The sequence below is a fragment of the Lutra lutra genome, chromosome 3 (genome assembly GCF_902655055.1).
Source record: "Lutra lutra chromosome 3, mLutLut1.2, whole genome shotgun sequence".
NCBI lineage: Eukaryota > Metazoa > Chordata > Mammalia > Carnivora > Mustelidae > Lutra > Lutra lutra.
In genome coordinates, this window is record NC_062280.1 from 47,609,578 (window position 1) to 47,626,152 (window position 16,575).

Here is a 16,575-nt window from a genome sequence, read left to right on the forward strand (position 1 = left end):
CTCAGTGGGTTAAAGCCTCTGCCTTCGGCTCAGGTCGTGATCCCAGGGTCCTGGGATCGAGCCCCACATTGGGCTCTCTGCTTAGCACGGAGCCTGCTTCCCCCTCTCTCTGTCTCTGCCTGCCTCTCTGCCCACTTGTGGTCTCTATCAAATAAATAAATAAAATCTTTAAAAAAAAATAGTAACGTGATTAACCCCATTCAACTTAATAGCCTGAAACTAGAGACCTTTCCCATGGTACAATGTAGAGGATTGAAAAGGGCATGAGTGCCTCGCTGGGCCATCCGTGTTGTCATGTGTTCAGCGGGTGGTGGGTGGTGAGAACAGGGACATTGTGAGGGCAGGTAAGTGGTGCTGGGAAGGACCTGGCCTGGGGCAAGTTCTCGTCACACCAGGCAGGGTCCTCATGTCACTCTGGCAGCACCTGTGGAGGCTGATAAGACACCACTTCAAAAACCAGGGAGTGCAAAGCTGGCCAAGAGCAGCCTGGCTGTCCTCACCTGCTGTTCTTGGCATTCGCCTCCCTGTCCTCCAGCACAGCCATGTGCTGCCTAGTGTGTGTGGCACCTTCTCCTCTTTGCTGAAATGTACCATCTAGCACTTAATCATCTGTGGTTGGCGCAGTGACTCTCTGGGCTGATGGAGAGAGGATGTGCTGGGGGATTCTAGGCAGCCAGACAAAGGGACAGGCCACTGTTGGATGTGAGTTCAATGAGGTGACTCACTGCCTCGCTCGCAGAAGCACCAGGAAATACTGTCTTTGGGGACAGTGCTTGGTATTTTATGCTCCACCAATTTATGTGTGAGTAGAAGGTAATCTTAACTCTGTTCTGATGTAAATGTCTAGAAGTTGCAAAACTAGAGCAGAGAATTCCTGTGCATCTGATAATTTTTAAAAATTGTTTTAATATCTAAGTAATCATTGATGACTCTTTGGGGGTTTTTGCTTTGTTTTAAAGGATTCTTCATTCTTAGCTGGTGGAGAATGGGGGAGATAGAAGGAACATACAGAGTCCTGCAGACTCCGGGGACACGCTTGGGCAGCCCGACCCCAGCAGGGGTGAGCACCCTGGAGCCTGGGCAGACACTCTCAGTAACAGCGGCACGGGCATCCGCTAGAATGCAGGAGAAGCACCTTCACATCCGAGTGAAGCTGCTGGACAACACCGTGGAAATATTTGACATTGAGGTAAGAAGTGTAATGTTTGGAAGAATATTTCCTTATACTTTCTGAAAGTCAAGTATTATGCACCATATTCCATGTTGCTGATCAGACTTTGACTTTGCCTATTTAACAAGCTGACCAAGAATGGCTTTTGTAGCACTTAAGATCCTTGGAAACAGTGCGTCTGAGCTTCTTCTTTTATTTGGAAAGTGGTATTCTCCTGTCTCTCCTTAAAGTTCTGATACAGGGACGCCTGGGTGGCTCAGTTGGTTAAGCAGCTGCCTTCGGCTCAGGTCATGATCCCAGCGTCCTGGGATCGAGTCCCACATCGGGCTCCTTGCTCAGCAGGGAGCCTGCTTCTCCCTCTGCCTCTGCCTGCCATTCTGTCTGCCTGTGCTCGCTCTCTCTCCCTCTCTCTCTGACAAATAAATGAATAAAATCTAAAAAAAAAAAAAAAAAAAATTCTGATACAGTGGTGCCTCAGTGGCTCGGTTGGTTAAACGTCCAACTCGAGATTTTTCCGCTCAGGTCATGATCTCAGGGTCGTGAGATTAAGCCCTGGGTTAGGCTCTGTGCTCAGTGGGGAGTGTGCTTCTCTCCCTCTGTTCCTTCTTCCACCATCACATGTGCACACACATCACTCTCTCACACTCTCTAAAATAAAAGTAAATATTTTTAAAAAATAAATATTTTTTAAAAATTAAAATAAAATTCTGATACAACATGGTCTTTCCATTCTTCTTCTGAAAGGCTGGCTGAATGCTACAGAGCACAAACCAGACCAAGACTGCCTCTGCCCCATTCTGCCTGGGCCCAGGGGGGCAGTTAGCCTCCAGTAGGTTAGCTCCTCATCATAGCCCACCTTCTTGGAGCGAGAGGCCTGAGCACTCGGGATGGGCATGAGGAGGACTGAGCATTCACTATGCAGGGAACCTGGCATGTAGCATGGGATTTTTCTGTATCAGCAGTAAAAGCATTTTTATTTTGAAAAATTCCCTAATAGATTGCACTGGTAATGTTGGCAAAACCAGTTGAATATAACAAAAATGTGTAACTGTATATAAGTGTATATATATTTAAAGAATATTTTTAGACCCGTATAATACTTTAGAAAGCACTGATTTTCTAAATGGCATTAGAATGAGTATGATTTTTTAAAATTACTTATTTTATATGTAATGCATGAATATGTTCTCTCTTTTCTAATATTTTCATATTGGTTTAAAATATCTTTAGAAGTTTTTCCTGCTCTTGATGTCATAAAAGGAAGGAAAAGAGAATGAATTTAAACTTTAGCAGGAGGTTTATTTGTGCTTAGGATGTCCATCAGGAAGTCAGGATGCTACAAAGAAAATGAGATTATTGAGGTAGAGTCCAGGCTCTGAGGAACCTAAAGGAAACCTCTAGGCTCTGGTGGTGCCTAATTGCGAAATACATTGCATGGGAAGAGGGAAGGAGGGGGCGAGAGAGTGACCCATGGGGCAGTGGGGAGGGGACCAGCTGGAGGTCAGGGCTGTGCTCCAATCCTCTTGCCTTGGGCCCCAGGCACACCAGCCTCTCTTGCATCTCTTGCGTGAGTGTTTGATGGCAAGTATCTAGTGCATAGACTCATAGTATCTGAACTCAGGGAGCCCCAAATGCTTCTTTTGAGGTCTTATTTGAGGAGGAAATCAAATACCATTTCATCAGGGCAGTAGTAATTAAAACTGGTAGGACCTGTCTGTCCCAACTTCCCAAGTCATTTGTGTTTAGCCAGAGGCAGCCTCTGCCAGGAAGGTAGTCCAAAACAGGCAACCTTTGAACCCTGGAGAGCTAGTGGTTGGCCGTTGGCTCTCTTTGGCAGCATTTCCTAACTCTACTGGTACTCTTTGATGAATCACCTGCAGGAAAGGGGTTGAAGATCTGGGAGGTTAGTTGGGGTCCCAAATCTCTTCCAGCCAGGTGCTCGAAAGAGTTTCCACCATGTAGACATCCTTTGATAAACACACCCACTGCAGTTTAGGCTCATAAAAGGTTCAAAATTTTTAAAAGAAAGAAAGGAAAGGAGGGGTGAGAGAGGAGAAAAGAACAGGAAGAACTGGACTATTTAAAACTTTTTTCAAAGCCTCTTTTTTTGTCCTGCTTAATGGTCTTTATCCACCAGCACTAGGACCAAGAAAGAAGAAAGCATACATGTATTGTTGAGTCATAAATAAGAGGTGACGCTTCTCTAAGATACACCCTATTATAGTACTAAGAGTCTGGGTCGCTTTATACATCAGGAACTCAGAAGTGACATTTTGTAAAGGTTTCAGCATATTTAAAGCTTCTCAAAGTTGAGATTGTTGTATCCAGGAGGAAGTATCTCCTTGGCCCTTCTGGGTTCTTGTCGCTGGACAAAGAATCAGATTGTCGTGAGACAGATTAACTGGTGAAAATCAAACTTAACAGTACATGTACAGGGAATCCACAGATAAGGAAATTCCAAACATAGGCAACATGATGCTTATATGAGCACAGGAGAGGGGCTGGGCTGGGGCACAAAGGGGAGAGGGACCATTAGCTTCGGGGAGGGGGAAGAAGTCTGGGAACAGGGGTTGCTTACCCTGTAGAGAAGAGTCTCAGGTGAAAAGGAGTGTTAATAGCTCTCTTCCTGGTATGGGCAGGCAGTTAAGGGGGTCGTAAAAAGCTTTTCCTGAATCTGCTGGGTTTGGATTGCCTTTAACTCAAAATAATGTTCATGCCACAGTGGCCCATCTGGGGTGGCCTGGTCTTGGCCCTTGTAGTGCTTCTGTTAATCAGGTATAACCATCATACTCATTTCCATGCAGGTGTGTTATTTTGATAAGCCTGGCAGAGTCAGAGTCAGAAATTAAAGAATCACATTGCTGCCACGTACCCCGAGTTGGGTGGGCTGCTTCGTGACTTGCGTTACCCACCAATGCATACCTTTCAGGAAGAGTTAAAATTCAGTTTATTTTTATAAGTTATTTGCATTCAGCTTCCAAATACCCTGTCTTCTATAATTATATCAATTGGTTTTGGTAAGTAACCACTCCAGACCTAGTAACTTAAAACAACAAATTCTGAATGCATGTTTGAGTATTGGCTTGAGAGACTCTTCTGGTCTGGGCTGGCCTAGAGAGGCTAGTGGTCTAGGATGACATGTTTTCCATGTTTCGAACCCCAGCTAGAACCTCTTTCCATGTGGAATGTCACCATCTAGGGAGTTAGCTGTGCCTTACCTGCATAGTGACAGAAATGTTTTCAGGAGTGCAAGGTGTGAGGTGCCTGTAGGCTTGGGATTCATGCATTATAGCTCCCACCATGTTTAACTGATCATAGCAAACCATCAGGCAAGCCCCAGTTCCGGGAGCACGAAGCAATAGGGCTACCTTGATGGAAGAGTGCCAAGGAATTTGTGGCCATTCTTTAGAGTCTACCACAATAGCTGTTGCCAATAGATGGGGAATGTAGTCTCTGGAAAGACTACTGTCTCTGTGAAGCTCTAATATCTCCTGTCAGTGGGCTAGTCTCCTTTGCCAGGCAACATACTTTGTGGGGCCTGCCCCAAAGCAAGGCACCTGGCCTTCTCTGGGGGGATGTGCTTCCCCCATAGCCCTCCATGAGAGGCTGGCCCAAGAAGGTAGGTTTGCCCTGATCCTTTCTCCCCAGTGTCTCCCATGAGCCATGGCTCCAAAGATTTAAAATATCCAGAGATAAAAACTGGTTGCCCCTGGGTGCCCCTGAGTGATCCACCACCACTTGTCCTCTGACCTCTGGTAACTGAACGGACCTGAGTTCCACCTCGGTGAGTCACACATGGAAACTGCACCAGGTAAGCTGTTGCACAAAGGAAACTATTTGCTCCAAATAAGGAGATCCCAGGGAATACGTTCCAAAGCTGTGACTCCCTGAGCAAGGGTGGATGGAGTCCTTATGTTTAGGGTTAGGATGAATCCTCAGAAAGAGGAGCCTTGTCACTATATGCAGAGGTGGGCACAAGGTCACGCGTGCACCTCGAGGAAAGACTAGTACTCCTCCTTGGGCAGAGGTCTTAGTGTCATAATGAGGTCAGGGTATCGGTTGGCTGTTCCAAGGTCCATGTGCACAGGCGTGAGTCCTTGAGTCGGGGGCTGAGGCACTGGCCCCGGGTGGTCCAAGTAGTTGTTATTGCCCGGGGTAGGGGGGCGGCAGGCAGGGAGCAGTTTTAGCATCCTTCATGGGATGCTTTACCTGTCGGGTTTTGGCCCGAGTTAAGAGATCAGCTGGAAAGAAGAGCTTCAGGGAAAACATGGGTTTGAAGGTCAGTGAGTACAAGCAGGTGGGCAGTAAAGGTCAGGTCTTGGGGTCTAATTGGTGACACTGGCACGCTCCGCCCTTTATATCTGAACTAAGAGACACAGGTTGTGGTCTGGTGGTGTTGGCTCTTGTGGGACGGTGCACACTTGAGGTGTGGGGCAGTAGGCGCGCAGAGCACCGAGACCGCAGGCCAGGTCTCCGTGGGCAGCACAGAAAGCAAGTCTCCATGAAGACACTCCCCGTCCCAGAGCAAGTTCCAGGAGACGAGACTTTATTTGATGCACTGTTCAGACCTCAGCCTTGCTCTGTAAATATGTGTTAAACGGAGGAAATAAAAAGGTAGATGGGGTTAACATCCTTTCTTCGAGCGTGTTTTGAATTTCTCCCTCTAGAGGACAGTTTTCTGACCTCCGATTCGAGCGTGTGGCTTTGTTCGTTTGGGGGTTTAGGCGTCTACACCCAGACAATGGTCTGCTTACTTGGTTTGTTTTTACTTCAGTCTTGGGCAGCAGTGTCTGTGGACTTGCCAGGTTGATGCACTGACGCAACCTTGGAAAACACTGGCTTCTGCACATAGATGGTCACAAATCACTGGCGTTGTGTAGAATCCCTGGTTGCTATTGAAGGGACCTTCTTAACTGAGGGAAGAATTTGACATTTAGTTATTTTTGAAATGCTTACATCTTGCTTCAGTGAAAAAACAGGGCCTGAAGACTTCCCTGTTGGTGTTCACGCCTCTTTCTGTGCAGAGGGTGTTGTTTCATGTTGGTCTTCAACAAGTAGGACAGCCTTGGCCATCCTCATTGTATTTGCTTCAGAAAGGTGAGCTACAAGCCCACAGTTTTATTTCCATTGCCCATCTCCCAGAACTTGACATCAGTGCTCACCACCTCAGTAATGGTACATGTTTCAGGTGCTAACATGGCTACCGAGGAGCTGGGGGAGCTCACTGGGTATGGGAGGATTTTGCTCCAGATTTTGCTCCAGCTCCTTCCTTCTAAGGCCAGATCACACAGATTTGTCTAATTCTTGCTGCCCATGAGTCAGCAGGCCTTAAAGCCAGAAGCAAGGGTCTGCTGTTTTCCAAACAAGATTTAATGGTGTTGAAGTCGAGCTGAAACTCTTGAGCACCCCTGAGATAAAATTCACAAACTAAACAATTCACCCATTTGAGGTGTACATCTCTGCAAGTTCTTGTATGTCCACAGACAGTAGTCAATTTGAACATATCTTTGTTGCCTTGAAAAGAAACGTGGACACCTGGCTGGCTCACTTCGTAGAGTGTACACCTTTTTCTTTTTCTTTTCTTGAGAGAACGTGCACTTACATGTGCACTAGCACACACGGTGAGGGGAGGGGCAGAGCGAGAGAGCTTCCAGCAGACGCCTGGCTGAGCCTGAGGCGGGGCTTCATCCCATGACCCAGTATCATGGCCTGAGCCGAAATCAAGAGTTGGATGCTGGAGCCCTGGGTGGCTCTGTCCGCTGGCTCAGATCGTGATCTCAGGGTCCTGGGATCAAGCCCCTTGTGGACTCCACAGTGGGCAGGTAGTCTGTTTGAAAATTCCCTCCCAGTGCACCTTCCCCTCCAGTCCCCCGTGTGTGTGTGTGTATGTGCATGTGCACACTTGTGCACACCCTCTCTCTCTAAAATAAATAAATTAGGGGTACCTGGGTGGCTCAGTTGGTGAAGCGTCTGCCTTCAGTTCAGGTCATGATCTCAGGGTCCTGGAATCGAGCCCCCTGTTGGGCTCCCTGCTCAGCAGGGAGCCTGCTTCTCCCTCTCTGGCTCCCCGTTTGCGCTTTCTCTTTTTCAAATGAATAAATAAAATCTTTAAAAAATAATAAAAGTTAAAAACAAATAAATAAAAGAGTTAGACACTTAAGCCACCCAGGCATCCTGAGCATGCAGCTTTTGATTTCAGAGCCATGAGATCAAGCCCTGTGTCAGGCTTCCCCCGGGCATGGAGCCTGCTTAAGATTCTTTCTCCCTCTCCCTCTGCCCACCCCACCAAAACTTGCTCTCTCTCTCTCACCCTTTCTCTCAAAAAAAAGCACCGTCACTTCCCTGCCCTGTCCCCTCTCCCTTTAGTGCAAGCAAGCAGGAATGTACTTCTGCCTCTGTAGGCCACATGGCTCTGGACATTCTGTCTGTGTGGGGTTGTACATGGTCTTTTGTGACTGGCTTCTTTCACTGAACATCATGTTTTAGGGGTTGATCCCTGCTGTAGAATGCATCAGGACTGCTCTCTTTTTTGTGCCCAAATAATACTTCGGTGTATAGATAGGCCACATTTTGTTTATCCAGCCATCAGCTAAGGGTGCTCCACCATTTGGCTGTTACGAGTAATGCTGTTGTAAACATTCACACACACGTGTTTGTGTGGACATATGTCTGTTGCTCTTGAGTGTATACTGAGGAGTGGAATTGCTGAATCAAATGGTAACTGCTCAGTTATTTGAGGAACTGCCAGACCATTTTCCAGAGTGTCTGGCTTCACATCCCTCCAGCGGGGCCTGAGATCTCCATTCTGTCTGTGTTCTCACCTATACTTGTATTATCTGGTATTCTAATTCTACTCAGCAAGCATGACGTGGCAGCTCGTTATGGTTTGAGGTGAAATTCTAAATTACTTTTAATGGCTAAAGAAGGGCAGGTTTTGGGGGTGCCTGGTGGCTCAGTCATTAAGCGTCTGCCTTTGGCTCAGGTCATGATCCCAGGTTCTGGGATCGAGCCCCACATCGGGCTCCCTGCTCAGCAGGAAGCCTGCTTCTCCCTCTCCTACTCCCCCTGCTTGTGTTCCCTCTCTAGCTGTGTTTCTCTCTGTCAAATAAATGAAATCTTTAAAAAGGGGGGGGGGCAGGTTTTGAACCCAAAATATAAGAATTGTGCCACTAAACATTCAGGTTGGTTCCTTGGGGAGATCGTGAGTAGTTATGAAGTTAACCCATCACAGAGCCCAGGTACGCCTGTGCGATGACCCTTCCTACATGCCAGGCTCATGGAGGCCGCTGAGAGAGCACAGCTGAGGGCCCGCCATGGCATACCTGAGGGGACGGAGCCGGCCTAGAGCAGAAGTTTCAGGTTTCCTTCAGCATCTCATTGTGAATTTATAGAATGAGGAACTTTTATTGACACTGTACTTTAAGTTATTTATCTCATTTGTAAGTAACAGCTACCAGGACCCTTGATTCCACGTGTCCACATAAATCACTTGCTGCCACCAACTTAGACTTACCAGGGCTTTGTAAGATAGGTGACATACACTTTGTGGTTCCTTATGTTGATAACTAATGAAGTTAGAATACTTTCTGTGTGAAGGGTGTTTATCTGGTGGTACGGGGAAGGGAGAGAGGCCTGCATGGCAAAGACTGGGGAGCCATCTGCCTCGGCTTCAGTTATGTCTCATTTCAAGTGACATTTGACATTTACTGATGGGGGTTTTAGCTACCTGTAGGCCAGTCAGTGGCCACATTTTTAAATCTAGTAAAGTCTTGATTTGTTTTTAGTTGATTAAATGAATTTTGTGGTTTTGAAAATAGAAATCTGTCCACAGCTGTAGAAAGTCTTTTTTTTTTCCTGAACCGTAAAAGAAACCATCTGGAAGCCATGTGTCAGCTTGTCTTGTCCTGTGTGCCGAGTCATGGGTAGATGTGCTCTCCTTCCATGACACGCTAAGTGTGCAAGGCATGTAAACATTATTCCTGGTGCAGTGCAGGGAGAGGCCTTCTCCTAGACTTCAGAGCAAGATTTCTAGAACAGATACACCCACAGTCATTGATAATTTACCACCAGCTTTAGGAACTAATGGGAATTTTAGCTTTTCTATTATCTGGAAGCTGGTAATGTGGAAAAGGTGATATTTAGTGATTAAAAGGTGATATTTAGTAATTCCTCACCCATGGAAGTGAACATCCTGTGCCTTTGCTGACAAGTGGGGAGTGAGTTCTAATGAATTAGAGTTGATGAATTATGAATTGATTATTCAACTGTTTGCTCACATTCCCCTTTTTAATCATATTTAAAATTTGGGGAGTGGGTTTGCTTTTTTTTTTTTTTTTTTTTTTTGGAGAATTAGAAAAGCTTTGTTTAAATATGTGACGAGTGAGAGGACAAAGACTCAGTCATGAAGTTCATGCAAGTTGCTCTTCTAGTAAAAACTTAATGTTTTCCTTCTGGCCAGGAAGAAATAGTCAAAATTCCAGAAAGTATCATAGCCAGATGTTTGTCATTGCTCTCACATGAACATCCTAAATATGGCAAATAAACCGCCTTAGAACTTATTTTGGTCTGCTCTCAGAAGAAAAGTTAGTAATTCACCCTCTGAATTTGGGGATAATATAGGCTTTTTACAAAAACTCTTATGTATTTCTAGTATATACAGCTATTATATGACTCGGTCCTAGCTTTAGAGCCCTGTTATTTTGTCTGAGAAAGTTGATCTGTTTCTTTGACCCTGATGCCCAGGAATGTGGCAGGGTGGTACTGGGCAGGGATGTGCACATTTTTATTCTCAGTGACCGAGTCGTGGCATCAGAGTTCCCAGTGCCGGCTCCCCCAGCCAACCCCAACTTGCATGCAGCACAAGGTCAACGTACACAGTCTCTTAGATGTGATCATGACTGGCAAGGAAGCTATACCAGCAGATGGAGACACAAAGGGAACTGTCTTCTTCCTGACCTTTGTACCAGTGAGAGTGCCATCAGTACAGTCACATAATGGGGTTCTTGCAGGGTGTCAGCGGAGGTCATCGACACGTTTTCTTGACTTGGAATGCCACTCTTTGGGCATCCGAGTTCTGGCACCTGGTGGCTTTATCTCCTGTCCTCAGCAACCCCAGCAGGAGATGGAGATGATGGAGATGCAGGGATAGAATGACCTCCCAGGTGAGCTGTGAGCCTGCTCTCATGACCATCCCCATACTGTCTCCAGAAACCCTTGTGCCCTGTACATACTTAGCCCCGTGATACTCCCATTTCTCACCTGAAAGAATTTGGTTCTGCCGCAGTTTGTCCAGTGAGGCCCGGGAGCTGAACTTATATCTGATTTACTGACTTGGCCTTTGAACCATGGCTCTCCTTCAGTTCTTTTCATCTCTTCCCTGAAATTTTAGATACCTGCATTCTTGGCCTAGCTCGCCACAAGTAGGTGGCCCACTTGAGAATGGATGCTTGGCTGCTGAGCTCTTCTTTGGGGCCCCCAGGCCCAGGATGCTCATCCCCTCTTTCTGTGGCTGGTTCCTTCTCTCTATCCCTAAAGAATCACTATGTGGGGCAAGTTAGAACCAAGTTTTAAATATAAACCCTTGGGGTGCCTGGGTGGCTCAGTTGTTAAGCGTCTGCCTTCAGCTCAGTTTGTGATCCTGGGATCTGGGATGGAGCCCCACGTCAGGCTCCCTGCTCAGCAGGAACCCTGCTTCTCCCTCTCCCACTCCCCCTGCTTGTGTTCCCTCTCTTACTGTGTCTCTGTCTGAAATAAATAAATAAATCTTAAAACAAAACAAAACCAGAAAAAAGTATTACATCTCAACCCTTAGCTGCTTGCTGGCATGTGGAAGTGTCTTATTCCAAGTCTGGGAACAGCTTGGATCAGGTGTCCCATCCAGGTGTCACATCCCAGGTGTTGTTACTTGGGGTAACAACATGGTGCGTGTCTCCTCCTGCTGGGGCCATGGGGGTTGCAGGTGAGGGCAAGTCCTAGAGGCTGGAAAGGCGCAATGTCGTTCCTCGTGGACCTTTCCTCAGCTGCCCAGTGTGTGCACGCGCACATGCCCTAGGTGGTTCCACTGCTTTCTGAATATACTGTAGCTCATTCTCATTCCATGGGTGGACACTGATGCTATATGTATATTGTGGGCAGACGTGTGTGTTCCTCTAGAGTGTGTTCCTAGCATGGACTCTGTGTTTGTGAGATGCACCCATCCCAGCCCTGCCCAGATCATGCAGGATTGCTTTCCCAACTGATTATACCTTTTGACGTTCTCTCCTTCCACACAGTGCCCTCCCTGGTGTGTTTTCCTCTCTCTCCTTTTCCAGCCACCCCCTGCTACTCTGTGGCCTTTCTGCTGTCTCTTAAGCTCACTCTCGTGTGGGCACTTCTGCCTGTGCCAGGCCTGTTGTGGAGCCTGACCGATGGCTGCCACCAGCTAGGCCATCACAGTCCTCTCTTCTTCCTGCTCCTCCAGCCTCTGGGGGCCTTGCACAGCTGGCTCCAAATTTGGTTCACAAGGAGCCTGTAAGACTGCTGTGTGGCTGAACGGGTCCTCAGGTGATTTGGGCAGGACCAGGGCCTGTGGCCTTGAGAAGAGTTGGTACATTCTGGAATTTCTACCCATCCCGCCACTGCTGGTGCTCCCAACCCTTTGTTGATGCCATTTTTTCCTGGCCCTGCCCTTCCATTTGTTCATTCATTCATTCATCCATTCACCATTGAACAAAGAGGACATCAAGACAAACCTCCTTCTTCAGAGCCCCATCTGAGTTTCATTTCTGTGGAGCATTTCTAGGTAGCACCAGCCCCACAGTTTCAGGATGAAGAAAGCTAATTCTAGGTTATTGATCTCTTTCAGATATAGAAAGTAACCAAGATCCTCCAGAAAACTAATTGTAGAATTACAGTTATCTCTCTTTCTTCAAAGAAAGTTGTTTGTTTGTTTTTTTTAAGTTTAGTTATTTCTTTTAGTAATCTCTGTACCCAACATGGGGCTTGAACTCATTACCCTGAGATCAGGAGCTGCACACTCTTCTGATGGAGCCAGCCAGGTGCCCCTGTGTTTTCACTTCTATAGAGTGTTCTGTACATGTTTCGTTATTCTCTCACAGTGATGCAGTCGTGGGACAGCACTTGGACGGGCAGCACGTCCCCATCTGCAGGGAAGCTGTGCTTGGGAGAAGCCCCTCCCGCAGGCTCGCAGAGAGCCCCTGGCTCCACTCTGCTGCTCACTGCATGGAACCTGGAATACCAACCAGGACGTCACTTGGGGTTGCTGACACTTAAGCTTTTAGATAGAATTGACCTGCAAAGTAGTTTTAATTTCCATTATACAAATAGTACATGCTTGTTGTAGAAAAATATGAAGACTTGAATGGCCCACAACCAAGGATAACTACCCAGAGGGAACAGCCATTCACATTTTCCTGAATACCTTCCTTTATCTTTTATCTTCTGCATTTATTAAGTAAAATTGGAATGAGACTTAACATGCATTTTTATAGTCTATTTTAAACTTAATACATAATGCGTATTTTTCTATGTAATTAGCCTTTTAAAAGTTTTTAATAGTTACATAGTTTTCTCTTTTCAGTGTCTCTGTAATAAAATTTTGTACACATTCTTGATTGTTTCATTTAAATAAATATGTAAAAGAGGCAGTTCTGTGTCCGAGAATGTTGTGCGGTTTTTTGAGGCGTGTGACTTGTGCGGTGAGATGGCTCTCCACAGGCGGGAGCACAGTCCCCCACCCCCACCGGCAGTATGCGCTTCTGCTCATTCCTCCCCTTCCTCAGCAGGTCATATAATAACTTAATAAAATCTCCAGTTTAATAGCCAAGGGCTTATGCATTTTATACAGTTTCATCAGATAACTATATCTTTTTTTGTTTCATGGGTTTAGGGAGTTTTTTTCTGGTATTTGATCTATATCATTTTTGTTCTATTTTCATTGTGGTAAAATACGCATGACGGGAAACATAGCCCCTTAACCACCTTTACGTGCTCAGTTCAGGGGCATTAAATACACGCACGCTCCTACATCCTCTCCATAGCTCTTTTCACTTTGTCAAACTAGAACTGCCCCTATGAAGCACGGACTCCCCACCCGACCCTAGCCCCTGGCGTCCACCCTCTGCCTTCTGTCCCCATGAATCTGACAACTCTTCATGTCCCAGGTAAGTGGAATCCTACGCTGTTTATCTTCTGGTGACACACTGAATCGCGGAGCATGACATCCTCAGGATTCAGCCATGCTGAAGCAGGTGTCAGAATCTGCTTCCTCTTTAAGGCTGAGTTACATTCCATTGTTTGTGTGGATGACATCTTGCTCATCCATCCGTCTGTCAGTGAACACTTTAGCCCTTGAGGATAACACTGCTCTGAACCCCGGGGTGCAAATATCTCACGAAGACCTTGCTTCCACTTCCTTTGGGTGTGTACCCAGATGCAGACTTGCTGGGTCACATGGCGGTCCTGTGTGTCATTTTTGAGGTCACCCAGACTGTTTTCCACATTGGATATACTATTTTGCATTCCTGCCAGCAGTGCACAAGGGTTCCAGATTTTCCACATCCTCTCCAACACTTGTTTTCTGTTATTGTGATAGCATCCATGATAATGGGTGTAAGGTGGTATCTCCTTGTGGTTCTTGTTTACATTTGCCTAATGGTCAGTGTTGTCTAACATCTCTTCATGTGTCTATTAGCCATTTGTAGATCTTCTTGGAAGAAATGTCTGTTCAAGTCCTCCGCCCATTTTTAAATTAGGTTGTTTGGAGTTTTGTTGTTGAGTTTTAAGAGTTCTCTGTACAGTCTGGGTATTAACCCTTGTCAGATACATGATTCACAAAGATTTCTACATTGTATTTGAAGTTTTAAAAAATAGGAAGTTAAGAGTTAGGGAAATAGCAAATACATTGTGTTTGAAGTAGGGAAAAATAGGATGGAAATAAGAGGGGATGCTGGAGACTTCACAGAAAGTGACAGTTACAGTGATGAAAAGAACAGAAAAATTATGGAAATGACACATCAAGATTTGCTGCGTAGGCAATGGGCTGTAACTGTGGGTTTGAGCTGTTCTTACTGACCCAGTGGCTCTCAGGGCGGCATTTGTTGAGCCTGTGCTGACTGAGCAGCTGCCAGGCACTGTTTCAGAAGCTGGAAGTACAGAGGTGAGCAGGATGGACTGTGAGCTCAGCCTTTGCACGCTAATTCTGTAGTGGGAGCTTGGCAGTAAGCAAGGTAAGATATACAATGCTCGGTGCTCAGGAGAAAGAAAACAGGGAGGGGAGTGGGTGTGCACCTCTTCCAGGGGACAGTGTTCAGGGTGGTTGGAATAGCACGGAGGAACCTTGAGGTGCAGGCAGAAATGCAGCATGGGTGTAATGACTGGATTAGAGCCCAGTCAGGGCCTGACCCAGGACGTGATGTGGAGAGGAGCAGGAAAGTGCTAATGGTCAGTTTCGTCCTGAAAGTATTTTGAAACTGGAGCCTATAGGATTTGCTGTGCAGAAGATGTGGGCTCAGAAACCACAGAGCCAAGGTGATGCAGCTCGGGCCTGAGATGGGGGCTCGGATCAGGAGCTAGATCAGGAGCTGTGCGGGGATGCATGGAGTCTGAGGTGATCCTCAGTGTCTGAGTAGAGGGTCCTTGCCATGTCCTTGAGTGGCCTGAGTTCTCATGCACTAGGGCAGGGGTGGCCGTTCCCGTTAACCTTCCAGAAGGTGCTAGCGTTGCCTTTCTGCATTGCTGTGGTTCTGTTAGTACTGGTTCATGTTGAAGTGTGAGTATCACAAGTGTCATGCCATTGGCCAAGGAGGCAGCTTTTTTAAACTATCCTCAGTCCTTGACTCCTGGGTGGCAGTAATTATGGGCTTTTATTTTTAGAGACTTTGACTAGTCTTTAAAGAGGAGCATGAAAACATCTGTTGGTGCTTCCAAACTGCTGTTATTGGAATGCTCTGGAATGTCCTTGTGCACATGTCTTGTGCTTTTACGTGTATAATTTCATAGTTTATATAAACAGCTTCATTTTGCCACAGTGGCAGAGAGGATTTCAGACCTTACTAAAGGGTTTTTTCTGATGATAGTGGAAAAGAAATATTTTCTTCCTCAATCCACAACCTTAAACACCTGCCTGGAACTAATAACCTTCTCTAAAGCTTCAGTTTAGCCTTCTGTAAAATATGTTTATTGATGAATCTAAAAAATATCTCTTTTTTTTTCCTAACATAAGTCTCATTTCCTGATTATGAAAAATACATTCTTAGTATTCCATATTTAAATATTCAGGATATTTCTTCATATCTTTATAATTATGCTTTTTGGATTTGTTTGGTCTTTACCAACATGTGACAGTATGCTTCTTTGCTTTTTTTCTTTTATTTTCATGTGTTGGTATTTGAAACTGGTATCAGACTTTTTAGCAGAAGAAAAATCAATTTTTTCCTATTAAAGTAATTTTTGTTAAGACAACTCAGAATGACTTTAAAGCTCTAGACATTGCTGTCCTCCTGGAAAGTTATGTTGGAACATACATGTCAAAAATACATAGTCAGCTCTTTTAAATCAAGCTTATGTTAAATCAAGGACATTTAGCTCTATAACTGTCTGCTTCTGGCTTTAATTTACATCAGTCTAGGGGCGCCTGTGTGGTTCAGTGGGTTAAGCCTCTGCCTTCAGCTCAGGTCATGATCCCAGGATCCTGGGATCGAGCTCCACATTGGGCTCTCTGCTCACCGGGGAGCCTGCTTCCCCCTCTCTCTGCCTGCCTCTCTACCTACTTGTCATCTCTGTCTGTCAAATAAATAAATAAAATCTTAAAAATAATTTTTAAAATAACTTATAAAAAAATTTACATCAGTCTTACATCTTCAAAACCATGTAAAATAAAAACATGACCGAAATGAATGCAAATTGTACTATGAAATTATAAATTATATACAAGTAGTAACATCATATAAAATTGAATGTTAGTATGTTATTATAATATTAGTATGTTAACATAAAGAATAAAAACAAATGCCTTGCAAGACTGACAAACTCTTGCTGAGAACACAGGCTTTTCAGTGGGTCGATTTTCTTATTTAGTGGAATCAGATGTGGAGAGAACTAAGCACACGAGAGGAGGACAGACTTGTTTTGGAAAATTGTCTCTATAAAGTTCTGGAAAAACAAAGTTTTTTATTGCTGTGAATTTTCTGCAGTTCAGAAATTAATGCTATTATTTTAAATATTCAAGTCAATTTAATTTATAAAATGGTGTTTTATGTTTTTTTGTGTGTTTTTTGTTATGCATGTTCTGCCCTAGGAATTTTCTGTATGTATTTTTTTAATTATAAAATTAATACATGCTCACAGTAAAAAATTCAGTCAGTATAAAAGAGTACAGAGGAGAGACATCTTGGTGGCACAGTCAG

The 16,575-nt window shown here is 45.2% G+C and overlaps 1 protein-coding gene across 3 annotated transcripts in view; it reads left to right on the forward strand.

Moving 5' to 3' along the window:
* FARP2 (FERM, ARH/RhoGEF and pleckstrin domain protein 2) overlaps nt 1-16,575 on the forward strand; it is a 108,771-nt gene that overhangs the window by 13,314 nt on the left and 78,882 nt on the right. For all 3 annotated transcript variants that reach the window (XM_047721643.1, XM_047721645.1, XM_047721646.1), the window contains one exon: nt 960-1,189. In XM_047721643.1, coding sequence (XP_047577599.1) covers nt 986-1,189 — 204 coding nt within the window. In that variant the 5' untranslated portion in view covers nt 960-985. The remainder of the gene's footprint in view (nt 1-959; nt 1,190-16,575) is intronic.